This window comes from Zootoca vivipara, chromosome 7 (assembly GCF_965207765.1).
Source record: "Zootoca vivipara chromosome 7, rZooViv2.hap1.1, whole genome shotgun sequence".
NCBI classification, from domain to species: Eukaryota; Metazoa; Chordata; class Lepidosauria; order Squamata; family Lacertidae; genus Zootoca; species Zootoca vivipara.
This window is the reverse complement of record NC_142590.1, coordinates 51,928,177-51,941,610: the sequence shown is the minus strand read 5'-3', so window position 1 is coordinate 51,941,610 and position 13,434 is coordinate 51,928,177. Positions and strand designations below refer to the sequence as shown.

The following is a 13,434-nucleotide window of genomic DNA, read 5'->3' as shown; positions in this document are numbered from 1 at the left end:
TTCCTCAATGATTTGTCAAATAATAATATTCTAAAATAGCACCAGTGTTTTTTGGAGTCTTGCCTCATGATCTTCCAGGTTCTGGAACACAGAATCATAGAATTGTAGAGTTGTAGAGTTGGAAGGGACCCCAAGAGCATCAAGTTCAACCCCCTGCAAAGCAGGAATCTCAACTAAGGCATCCATGACAGACGACCATCCAACTTCTGCTTAAAAACCTCCAAGGAAGGGGAGTCCACAACCTCCCAAGAGAGTCCATTCCACCATCAAAAATATCCATAAAGAACCAAATATATTCATACCAACTGAGAAAGTAAGGGAAATCGCCACAAAATGTGGCAGTTATGCATGGACAAATATTCTGGGAACGAGTAATATCCTTTTCACCTGTCCATATAACCTCATAGCAAAGTAATCAGTAGTTGGGGGGCTAAGAAAGATTCATAATCCAAGCTGAGGTTGCGTCAGAAGTTGCCAACTCTAAAATCAGAGACCCATGGTTTGTGTGCTGCCACCCTCTGTGGTGAGCCATCAAGCTTCAGGCCAGGGGAAAGAATCCACAGAAGGCCATTGGCTCTTCTGTGATCGGGAAGGAAGATAAAGGTCTCCCAGTCTGTCAGGGTTTTTGCCTACACAGCAGCAATAGTGCCTATTGAGCTTGACTCCTGTTTCTTCCTCAATGGTTGCTTAAGGCCCACAATGGACAACAGCTCCTAATTACTGGTAGCCACTGGTAGGCATACAGCAGGCTCGCTTTTTACAGGCATTCCCAGCAGTGATAGGATGGGAGAGGTAAGCGTGGTGCAGGATATGGTGGTGGGTGTGAGGCCAGCCAGCTCTCCCCCTTTAGACAAATTGCTGCATAGAGGGGAAAGCCCAAATAGGACTTCCCTTTCTGAACTATTCTCTGAGCAGTGGCAAGATTAGCACAGAGGCAACTGGTTTAGCAGACAGACTTGGACCTGGATGCCTGATTTCAAGTCCCATCTTGTTACAATTAAATGAGCTGTAAACAAAGAGAGGGTGCACTGAGCTCACAAATTGCCAACAAGAAGCATTCAAGTCCCACCCGTGCCATGAATTCCTGGGAGGCCTCAGGCAACCGTCCCATCTGTAAATCTGAAGAAAGAGCAATCCTTCCTCACAGGGTTGTTGTACCTGTCCAAACGATTAGGACAATAGAGGCTAGCTAGAAAGCTGTTTCAATGGTTAATGGGGGGAAATTGATCTGGATAATAAAAGGGCCTCCCACTGCTCATATTTAACCTAGACAATATTCTCCTGATCACACAATTTGCAGCTTTTGTTCTAAAAAGAACCGTGCCCCATCCCATCCCAGTATCAGTGCTCAATGGAGAAAACTGTCCATGGATACAATAGAGACAACCTTAAGGGAAATAAAGGAAAATCAGTTTGTGGTAGAAAAGATCAAGAGAAACATACATCCTGCATATGCATTTGTGCAAAGGAGCTATATATATTTCCAGCTAGATTAAGCCATAGCCAGATCAAGTCCGATGGCTTCAACAAGGCAGAAAGGACTGTGTGTTTGTGATCATGTGTGCTCCTGTGTTTTCTCAATAATGTGATTTTTATCTTAGGCACATTAAGTCCCTTGCATGCCAATAACTGTCTGTAAAACTCTTACTGATAAAGAAACCATAATTTCCCTGAAGTCAACCCAAGAAAGACAAGATGCTGGTTAAAACCAGTAGCTAAAGTGAGACGGCAGACCTAATGCCTGTTTTATTAAAGGCAACACAGGCAGGCAAAAGACTAAAGATTCCCATCTTTGATTTGGACAACAGCTCAAATTCCTGTTCTGGTTCAAAAGGTCACTCGGAATCTTATTAGGGATAAAGAAAAGGATGATAATGGGATTTATTCTAGCAATAACCAAGTTCCAAAAAAACTTCCACAAGTCTCGGGAGAGGCAAGTCTGTAATACCCTTCTCAGACCTACACATTTTTCTTTCCCATATTATAGAATAGGAAGGCGGCCAAATACAGAATTCAGCCTGTTCTGTAGATCTTTCCACAATAGGGTCTTTAGTACTGCTAGGGCAAAGCTCCTCCACAATCATCTGGAAGACGAATTAAAACAATGGTTCCACTCAACGCTTAATACAGGGTTTTTCCCCCTGCAACAATCTTGTAACATGCAAGCCAGGGGCAAGAGCCTAATACATTTACTCCAAAGTGAATCCCATTTGGTTCAATGGAACATACCCCTAGAAAGGGTGCTTAGGACTGCACCTTTCAATCAGTATAGGTCCTCCTGTCTGGAGTGTGTTAAAGTGGCTTTCATTTCTCTCAGCTTCAGGCCCCTTATTTAGTCATTTTCTGCTTCCCTATTTTAAACCCAAATAGGGTTTAAACAACTCATGCTTCTCCCAGCTACTGACCTTAAATTAGTCTTTCCTTTCCCCTTCTCAGTCAACAACATGATAAATCAACCTTTTATTATGCAATTAATAGAATCATAGAATTGTTGAGAGTTGGAAAGGGACCATGAGGGTCATCTAGTCCGACCCCCTGCAATGGAGGAATCTCAACTGAATCATTCATGACAGATGGCCAGCCAACCTCTGCTTTAAAACCTCCAAGGAAGGAGTTTCACAACTCCCAAGGAAATGCGTTCCACTGTCAAACAGATCTTACTGTCAGAAAGTTCTTCCTGAAGTTTAGTTGGAATCTCCTTTCTTATAACTTGAATCCACTGGTTCAGGTCCTACCCTTCAGAGCAGGAGAAAAGAAGCTTGTGTTCTATGCAGATGTAAGTCCCATTGAGTTCTATGAGCTAAATGTTGCTCTTCTAAGCTATTGGAAGACATTGTTTACATACTTCCAAAGATATATTTATTCCCAAATGTGTCACTGATATCTTTACCACTAGGCCAGGCATCCCCAAACTTCGGCCTTCCAGATGTTTTGGACTGCAATTCCCATCTTCCCCGATCACTGGTCCTGTTAGCTAGGGATCATGAGAGTTGTAAGCCAAAACATCTGGAGGGCTGCAGTTTGGGGATGCCTGCACTAGGCCATGTTGCATTTTCAGAACATAAACAGAACACAGTTACATTTCTCTTCTCTCATCTGCTTGAAGGGTGAGATCCTCAAGCTAAGGAAATTAATGTCTCTCTGATAAGTTAGACGAAGCAGAAGATGGATTTACAAGTTTGATTGGATGACTGTAAGAAAAGTGTGTATGGATGTGAGAAATATCTAGAAGAAGTGTAGCCCAGCCACTTAATTCCTACTGTACTAGTCCCAAGTAATATTCTTGCCAAGACCAAGTAAATTAATGATCTTGGTTTTTAAATGTCAATGTTCTTACTCAGCTTCCCTGAAATCAACTGTTAATAAACCAGCTCTGCAGGAGGCAGAAACCAGAAGGAAATGACCCAGGTTTGTCATGAGAAAAGGTAGCAGTATAGTCTGAAGCTACCAGTTTTCTAAAAGCTGCATTTAAAACATTGCATTGAACATTACTGTTGTACACTTTTGTGCCCCTTTAGTGATTGGATTGCTATTTATACTAAAAACTTGGTTTTTATTGATGTACAGTAAACCGGACTATGAAAATGGTGTGTGGAATGACATGTTAGAGAGGAAAGCCTGATGGAATCAATTCTTCCTCTGTACTCCATCATCTTTCTGTCTCATAGAACCTAAGAACATAGGAGTAGCCCTGCCAGATCAGACTAAAGGCCCATTTAGTCCAGCATCCTGTTCTCATAATGCCAAACAAGAAGCACATAAACAGGACCTGAGTGCAAAGAGGCACTGTGCCTCCAACAGCTATTGCAGCTAATACGGTAGTTATTGATAACCTTATCCTCCATGAATTTGCCAAATTCCATGTTAAAGACATTATCAAGTCGGTGGCCATTTAACCATTTGTACATTGATCGATTGATTCCCTTTGATTTGTAAACCCACCCATCATCATATTGATCCAAAGGTGTGTTAAAACATTAAACCCACATAAAACAAACTAGGCTAACACAAATCACGTTAACCATTACCATAAAAGCATCTTTAAAATAATAACCAAAATTACTGGATTAGTTCATAATAATGCAGCATAAGATGTCCAAGGAAACATAAACAACCCATAGTGATATGTACACACTCATGCATTTCGCTGTGGGCCGAAATGTGTGGTGTTGCTGCTTCAGTCCTCACACAAGATGCAAAAAGACTAAGAGTGAATCTTTCACTTGTCCTCCCAAGAAAGAACCAATTCAATATTTCTGTTCTTCCTCCTTCAAGTGTTCAACTGGAAAGCAGGTGTCATATGGAGCCTGGGGGGGGGGGGGAGAGAGATACCACAGGTGCACTGACAACTGTTCCCATTGTCGCTTCTGCCAAAAACCATATTCAACATGAATCTGACTTAATATTTATTCTTCCATTCAGCCTCTCTTTGTTCCTCCCTTTCTTTTCTTGGACTCACCATATAATGGGAAAGGAAAGCAGGAGAATTGCCCCACCCATGGCTACTTCCAGATGTTTTAACTGTAGAGTTTAGGGTTGAACGACACATCCACTGGATTGTGTTTAATGGAAAGCTTATGCATGAATAATCCTCACATAATAAGCTCACTAGCAATTTCCCCACATACACTAATTGGAATTAGATCTGCCCTGCTCATTTCTCCCACTTCAAGGGGATTTGAAGATAGTTCCAGAATTATCCTTTCCCCCTTGCTTCTCTTTCAAACTTACAAGATATCAAAAGCCCACTCTTATGTGTGGGTCAAAGCAATACCTGGCATAGCAAGCCTAAAGAATACAAAGGGAGTAAGTGGACAGGAGATTGTATACAGGGAAACACAGTTTGCTGCTGTTGTTCTTAAACTCAGCACAGCAATCTGCTTTTAGCACCAGGTTCCAGCACTGAAACCTGTGAAGCTGGTACCTCTTGCTCAAAAGAAACAAGCTCCCAGCCACTCTAGCATCTTGTCTGGGCACTGCTCTAGGTCTTGTCATAAACTACAGAAATGAATCAATCTCTCTTAATGGAGAATGCATATTCACCAGCTTTGCTTTTACAACTAGAATACAGGCTCACTCACACTTCCACTTGTCCCGTGCCTAGAAAGCATGATTCCGAGCAGTTTTCCACTGGTCCCAAGCTTTCTAGGCAGTCTTGCATTTGACACATAGCTTTCCCTTGGAAATCACACTCTTTACTACTGAATTGGAACAAACAGCAATTTGCTGTTTGATCTTATTCAAAGGTAAACAGCAGGTTTCCCCAGAGGGCAATGGTCGGACAAACAGAGGCATAGATGAGCCCTAAATCAAATAATGCATTGGAATCTTCTGAGATTAACTATCCGTTTTTCTTATAACATAGTCTGAACGGTGGGGAAATAGTGCCTCTGAGAATGTGCACTGTGCTTTGTGTCAGTTGGCAATATGACCCATGGGGTCATATTACACCAGGCATCCCCAAACTGCGGCCCGCCAGATGTTTTGGCCTACAACTCCCATGATCCCTAGCTAACAGGACCAGTGGTCAGGGATGATGGGAATTGTAGTCCAAAACATCTGGAGGGCCAAAGTTTGGGGATGCCTGTATTACACCTATTCTGCAGCAGTCTGTAGTATGTTTCTTTGATAAACGGGTTAATGAAAGGGGGTGATCGGCCTAACCACTAATTTCTTTCTATGCTTTCAATCAAACTGCTTAAGATGGGATTTAAACTCTCCTCAGCCCCATGCTTTTAAACACAAGGAATAGGCTGATTAATTTGTCTGTTAACCCACACACATGGGTCTGTAGGGGGATAAAATATGGTTAGTTATATTACCTATCTTAAAAAACCAATGGGGGGAGGTATGTTTTTAAGGCTGATTTGAACATTCAGAGTTGGGGGACGGACCCACAAATCTTCCAGAAGATGATTTCAAGTACAGTATATGGAGTAGCAAGAGAATAAGAATGAACATGCAATAAAGAACAAAAAACTCTTGGACAAGTAAGAAGCACAGAACAACAATAAAAACAACCCTACTTCCCTTTAAAACCCTAAATCAGGCATAGGCAAACTCAACCCTCCAGATGTTTTGGGACTACATCATCCCTAGCTAACAGGACCAGTGGTCAGGGATGATGGGAATTGTAGTCTCAAAACATCTGGAGGGCCGAGTTTGCCTATGCCTGCCCTATCTGGCTTGGATCTATTGCAGAGGTTCTTCTCTATGTCCCAGCCATAGCTGAGGCACAAGTGGACAGAACCAAAAAGTAAAATAAAAAGGCCTTCTCAGTGGTCGTATCCGCCTTACCCCATGAGATTTGTTGACACCCACCCCTCTTATTGTTTTTTAATGACTGGTTAAAACTTTCCTTTTCTGGCAGTTTGATTTTTATCTGGTAGAATGATGCTTGGCTTAAAATTGTTTTTATCTGCCAAGCTAGTTTCTGTTTTTATGCTGTTGATTTTATTCCTTATGGAATTTATTTCTTATGGGATTGTTTTTAATTTCTTGCAAGACACCCTGCACAATGCAAGTGCATTGGAATAGCAGGATATTTAAGTTGTCTCGGTAAAATAAACAATTATTCCCCACAGTCACCATGCCCGTGCATCTGGATGTGGGGAGTGGGGAAAGGCGAACATGTTGGGGTGTGATTTCCAAGCAAACCTGAGCACTGATATCTCTTGTTTTTATAAATGAATGACAACAGTGTGGCTCATACATACTGTCGGATCAAGGCGAGCTCAGGCTCTCCAAAGTGAGGCTGAAGGTTTGTTTTGGCCTGGGCTTTATTTGCACACTTCCTCCCCATATTATGATTCTCATCATGTTTGCTATTAACTCATTTGTTTGGTCAGATGTGGGGCTCACCCTGTGTCAGTAGAGCAGGATCCTGGGGCTTCTACACTGGGAGGAAAACCTGCCCCCCCCCATCCGCCCACAGCAGGGCTAATTGGAAAAAGAGGTGAGCTCCCACACAGCAGCAGGGGCAACTGATGTTAGATATTTAGATATATTAAAGATGTTAAATGATCCTTGTGGGAAGCTGCAGATTATTACAAAGTCTGCAAAGCACTGGGAATCTCTCTTTTTTTTAATGAAATAATTTTTTACTTTATAAGCTTAAAAATACAAAAAGGAAAAAAACACAAAAAACACAAACCTGAAAATGAATACAAGCATACAAAAAAGAATATAGAAAACCAAAACAACAGCAATAAAAAAGAGAAAAAAGAAAAGGAAAAAGAAAAAGACTCTAATTATCTACCATATGTTCTTACATTGTTGACTTCCTCCAGTACTTGCCAACCGCGTTACAATGTATATCCTCTTTAGTACTTTCTACATCTTGTTTCCAATCTTATTTATAGATTATATAAACATATTATTCTCTGCTTAACTTCACTGTCAAATAATATCTCTTATTACTTCCTTACCATACCAATCAATTTTACCTTGACATTTATATCTAATGCTAACGCAACAATATAATTATAACACATATTAGAATTTTGATATCTGTAAATTCTCGACCAATCCTCCTCTACAACCTCCATATACTTCCAGATCTTATATTAATTGTTTCCAATCTTACATTTATTTTTTAAATAAACTTTTAATTTTTTCCAGTCTTCTTCCGCCGACTCTTCCCTCTGGTCACGAAGTCTCAAAGCACTGGGAATCTCAGCTCTTGATTCTCATATTAAGTTCTGCCCATTGTTCCTACCTCAGCCATAGTAAGTAGCTGTACTCGAAATCAGGGGAAAACCTCTCCTCTATTATATTTTCTGACTATAAGCAAACTTTTTTGTTTACATGGCATCATAGCTGCCAAGTTATCCCTTTTTTACAGGGATTTTCCCTTATGCTGAATAGGCTTCCTCGCGAGAAAAGTTAAAACTTGGCAGCTATGCATGGCAGTAAAAAAAAAAAAAGGCCGGTTTTGTGTTCTTAGTGGGAACAAGGTTGTTCTAAGCTAGCAGGCAATTAAGCCAGCAGAATCTGCAAAGTATCAAACGGGAACACAGCTCATCCAGGTTATGCCAATATCAGTGCAGTTATATCAAACAAGGAAGAGCAGCAGACCTTCAAAAGCTTTCATGTTATAGAACCAAGTGAGGAAAGGTAGACAGGGGCCATTCATAAATTCCAGGCTAGGTTTTCTGATGATATGCAAATTCCATGACAATACTAAAAACAAATAAAATAAAATACCTTATGGAGCAAGGTTGCCATCTCTGTAGCAAAAGCAACAACCTTCCCATAGCTGCTCCCAGAAATAAAATGGCTCAGGTGTGCCTAGCTATGCCAAGCAGGAACCAAGGCGGTGTGGCATTAGGAATCACCCTCCAGAAACATCACATAACAGTTTAGAAACAAACTGCTTCCAAACACTGAATAGTTCGATTTTGAAACAGCCTCATCTTTGGAGTTTTTACATCAGTACTGATCAGATTATTCCAGGAAGAGGGAAAATGGGATAAAACTCAAGCATATCATTGTGTCTTCCTCCTCCTCAAAAAAGTTCTTTGGGCACTGCAAATGTGCAGAAATACCTGGTGTGGAAGTTCCTTAAATTGACAAGAGGCAGAAGGGGAGAAAATCATTCAAGGCTTGTGCACTGCTATCATCCCATCAGCGGCTCTCCACTCACAGATTTACTGCATGGGAGTAAGAATTCAGAGCCAGCTACCTCCCCTGTCAGCAATTTCCCCAAAAAATGTGTTTGAAATATATAACTTGGAGATTGCAATCTTTCAACATGAGACCCTGGGGCAGTGAGGGTGGGAGGGGCAGGATTTCACTGATGAAATGTCAGTGTTTAAATAACTCTGAAGAATCCCAGCTGTTGCTGCTGTTTTTACTTAAACTCGTATGTCCAGACACAACAAAAATAGTATACAGGGCTTTAACAGCAAAGTTTTACAGAACAGTTCCTGCAGAAAAATACTCCAATATAGCTGCAGAAAGCAGGCAACTGTGGAATAGGGCCAACTTGTATATTTGGCAACCTAGTAAGTTAATGTTTATTAGAGACATTTGTGCTTATGGTATAATCACACATAATACTTTTAAAAACATGCATCAAACCTCTTTAATCTATTCTATCCTTTTTAAAAGTTAAATTGTGTTCTTAACCCAGTTGGATTGAAAATATAAATTACTGTATGAGCTTTGCCAAAGAATGTATCAACTTTAATAAGAAATACTGTAGTTCAAGCCTTAGTAACTGTGTGGCAACCAGGACAGAACAGTTACATTTCTGTGTGTGAATGGTTTTTGGTTACAGAGGGCTAAAAAGCAGCTTTGGCCTAACAGATGAGCAATGAGAGCAATACTGTATAGACTTTTGCTACTATGAGAGGTGTGAAGGTGGATTTGTGATGTCAGCAATCTAGACCTTTTGCACCTTTCAGAAAAATTCTCATGCATGTGGGGAGGACAATATTGAGACAAACTCAGATTTGGCTATGCTACTTTTGCAACCCAATGACATTCTAGATCCTGTGGGATAAGGTACTGCTTCACCCTATATGTATATAATGACAGTTCTCTCTCAGGTGGGTGCCACTGTTATTATAAGAGAACATGGTGAGTTCTGGCACCTCTTTTTCTAGAAAAATAGCACTAGCTTTAACAACTTTATTTTCAAGCTTGTGATTTTTTAAGGTTTCTCAATGTGGTGCCCTCCACATGTTGCTGGACAACAACTTCCATCATCCTTGACTACTGGCCTTGCTGGCTAAGGTTGATGGGAGCTGTAGTACAACAACATATGGTGAGTAACACATTGCATACCCAGAATGGAAACCCTTTTGATAATTATAATCTGGGGAAGGGGGAGTTGAATCATTCCATTTCCACTGTGACTCAGTGGCAGTGCATATGCTTTCTATCTAGGACAGGTGTGAGAAACCTTTGGTCCTCCAGATTTGCTGAACTACAGCACTTATCACCTCCGAACATTGGGCTGATGTGAGTAGTAGTTCTGGAGGGCCAAAGGTTCTCCATACCCGATGCTTCATACACTCCTCTTTGTTGTTTTACAATGTGTTCCAGAAGTGTACAAACCAAAGTGGTGCACAACACCTGAAAACACAGAAATCAAAAGGGAAAAGAAAGCACTTTGTAGCCCCTAATTAAATTCTTCTCATCATTTGTGCCTGCAAGTCTAATGATTTTGTTCATCCCTGTGCAAGTGCCTCGGTGAGTCACCCTGGCAGGCAGGCAATCCATTTGCCAGCTGGCAGAATCCAGGGGCTCGCCAAGACTTGCTGCGGACAGGCAACATTTCTAGGAATGCTGCCTCTGACGGTATTCAGGAAAACCTGTAGCCCTGCTGACTTGCTAGAACAAGAGCTGAAGGAGCGTCTGAATTAGGGACCGAGATGCTCCCAGAGTTTACCCCACAAAGGTTCAAGCTGAATGCTCAAGGGTACTAGTCACTGCACTTTCTCTTTCTCACGCCTGGGGTAGAAGATGCAGAAGTGGCAGGCAATCCCAGGCTCCAGCAGAGCATCTTTTCCTACATGGGGAAGTATAACCGGGATCAATATCCTTAAAGATATTAACGTACTGTAACTTAGGCAGGGAAAGGAAGAAGCTTTTATAACAGGCACTCACTCAACATAGATTAACTTTTACCATCTCTCCCCCACCCCTTACTTTTCTCCACTGGAACAAAATGATAGACAAAAGAAGCTTTATTCACCAACATTATTTTTCTCCATAGGCTGTTTGGAAAATAAATCCAGCTGCCTTATCTCTGTCTCCCTGGAAAGTGTTAAAGATCTTTAATCTTCACCCTGACAGAAGAAGCCACTTCAGAAAAGTTTGTATTTCTCTATGAGATAGAGAATCAATCTACCCTGCGGCAAAACTTCACAGCTGGGGTGTTTATGCAATGCCACGTGATGGCAGAGTCAGCAGAAATGGGAAACTGCTGCATTTCAACTGTAGTTCTGGGCCAATATGCTTTTCATCTTTCCAATGGATATATGTAAGACCAGGCATCCCCAAACTGCGGCCCTCCAGATGTTTTGGCCTACAACTCCCATGATCCCTAGCTAACTGGACCAGTGGTTAGGGAAGATGGGAATTGTAGTCCAAAACATCAGGAGGGCCGAAGTTTGGGGATGCCTGTGTAAGACAGTGCAAAAGAGAAGAATAAATAATGGTGTTATGTACTGAGCTGAATCCTAGATCAATAGGATCCAGAATGCAGCAGTCTGATTGGTCCGCAGGAGCCACCCAATCCAGCTCCAGGTGGAAGTGAATCAGCAACCTGATTGGCCTGCAGGAGCAGCCCTGAAGTAGCCAATCACGCAAGGCCCAATGTGTGAATAATGTATATAAGCAGACGTTTTGGGGAAAGAGCCATTCTTCTCTTCTTCTCCTTTTGCTACTACAAGCTGAATAAAGAGCATGAAATTCACTCTCGACTCCAAGTATATTTCAAATGGATTCTAAGAAAGCATGCTTCAGCAGATACAGTGCACATTTCAGAGCTCATTGCCTCTGTCTGCTTTGAACAAGGCAGAGCTCTATGACCAAATACATAACAGTGATGGGATAGACAAAAAAGAAAAAGAAAAAAAGAATTTATGGAGGACACCTTCCTGCCAATGTAATTGAGTCAGAAAAGTTGCACTCAGCAATTCATAGAAAGAATTCAACTTTTGGATCCAGAATGCAAATATTCATACCTCTGAGGGCTCTTGTTTCAGGCTGCTTCTGAAATAGGAAGTCTATCCGGCAAATCTTACACTGTTATTTTTATATGTTTTTAATATAAACAGTTTGACAATATGTGAATCTCTTACCAAGGCAGTTATGGCCATCATGTGCCAGGCGGAAGCCATCGTAGCAGGTACATCGATAATTCCCTGGGATGTTGACACATTCATGGACACAGCCAGCATTGTCGTCACGCTCACATTCATCAACATCTGTACACAGAATGGAGAACATCAGAATGGAGAACACACAGAGAGACTCAGATAGCCACAACCCACCCACATTTAGACAGCCCCCCCTTCTGTCCATCAGCAGAGGAATGGGTGGGTCCTTCCACACCGCAGCACTGGAATAAAGCGTAAAACCAGGACTTCAGAAACACTCTTACCCTTAAAAGGGGGCCTCTTCTCCCTCTGGGGTGCTGCCAATGCAAGCAAGTTACCAGGAAACAGAAAGTGGTCCCCTTCCAGTTTCCTGAGTCCCATCACTTTCTGGCTATGGCAGCACCCCAGAGGGAGAAGTGGCCCCTTTTATGAAGAAGAATCCTTTTTGAGGACTGAAAGCCTACCAGACACCCAACAAAAGTCAAAACTGCAAGCAAGGACTGCATGGATAAGGAAGAAGCAAAAAATAGGTTGGTGTTGGTCTTTTAAGAATGTTTTTAAAACGAGTGTTTTTAATTTTGGAAAGGGGTGCTCCACAGAAACATCTGATGACTATTCATCTTCTATTTGGGGTGTCTCAGAGTAAGAGGGAGCATCAGCTTGACCACCTTTCCCCACATTCTCCTCTACCTTGACTGTTCTACTATCTTCTGCTTCTTTCCCCCCCTCCTCACCACACCATCCCTTCCTTGCCTGCCCTTGGCTCCTGGTCACTCCCACCATTCTCTTCCCTGTCCTCTGTCCCTCCTTACTTTTCACTCCATTCCTTCTCCTTGCCTCTCACTCCTCCTCCTGACAGATGCAGTTTAATTAGAGCCTCAGGGCGGGATGGCCACCCTGTTTCTAGTCACAGCTGGAGCTTAAGAACTTCTTGGCTGGTGCGAGAGCTCCCAATATCTCCCAATTTGCAGCGGTCAGGGCTTATGGTTGTTCAAGAGTGGCCTCCACATCAATGGGGAGGTAGATTACAGGCAGGGCTTTTTGTCAGCTGGAACTCAGTTCCAGCACCTTTCAAGATGGGCACCATTGCCATTATAAGAGAACAAGGGAGGTTCATGGTGTGTGTTTTCTAGAAAAATAGCACTGGTTACAGGGATACAGGAAGCTGCCTTATACTGAATCAGACAACTGGTCCAACCAATTCAGTACTGCCTACACTGACTCACAGCAGCTCTCCAGGTTTCTGTCAGACAAGGAAGACTTTCCCAGCCCTACCTGAAGGTGCTAGGGATTGAATTGGGGGCTTCCTGCGGGCAAAGCAGATACTGAACCATGGAGCTAGAGCCGTTCCCCAAGCCACTGTATATCAATAGAAGCTATCAAACATAATGAACATAAATTGAGATGGCTCAGTTGGTGGAGCACGAGAGCTCAGGGTCATGGGTTTGAACCCCACATTGGGCAAAAGATTCCTGCATTACAGGTGGTTGGACTAGATGACCCTCATGGTCCCTTCCAGCTCTATCATTCTATGATCCACAAACCCTTCAGGGCATGTTCCGTAAGTGGGGTCCCTGTGTTGTAGAAGGGAACCCCACACATC

At 42.2% G+C, this 13,434-nt stretch overlaps 1 protein-coding gene across 4 annotated transcripts in view; it reads right to left on the bottom strand.

Annotated features, from left to right (window-relative positions):
- Positions 1 to 13,434, bottom strand: part of SCUBE3 (signal peptide, CUB domain and EGF like domain containing 3) — a 109,793-nt gene that overhangs the window by 72,653 nt on the left and 23,706 nt on the right. For all 4 annotated transcript variants that reach the window (XM_035123443.3, XM_035123441.3, XM_035123442.3 and 1 more), the window contains exon 3: positions 11,814 to 11,939. In XM_035123443.3, the coding sequence (XP_034979334.2) occupies positions 11,814 to 11,939 (126 nt within the window). The remainder of the gene's footprint in view (positions 1 to 11,813; positions 11,940 to 13,434) is intronic.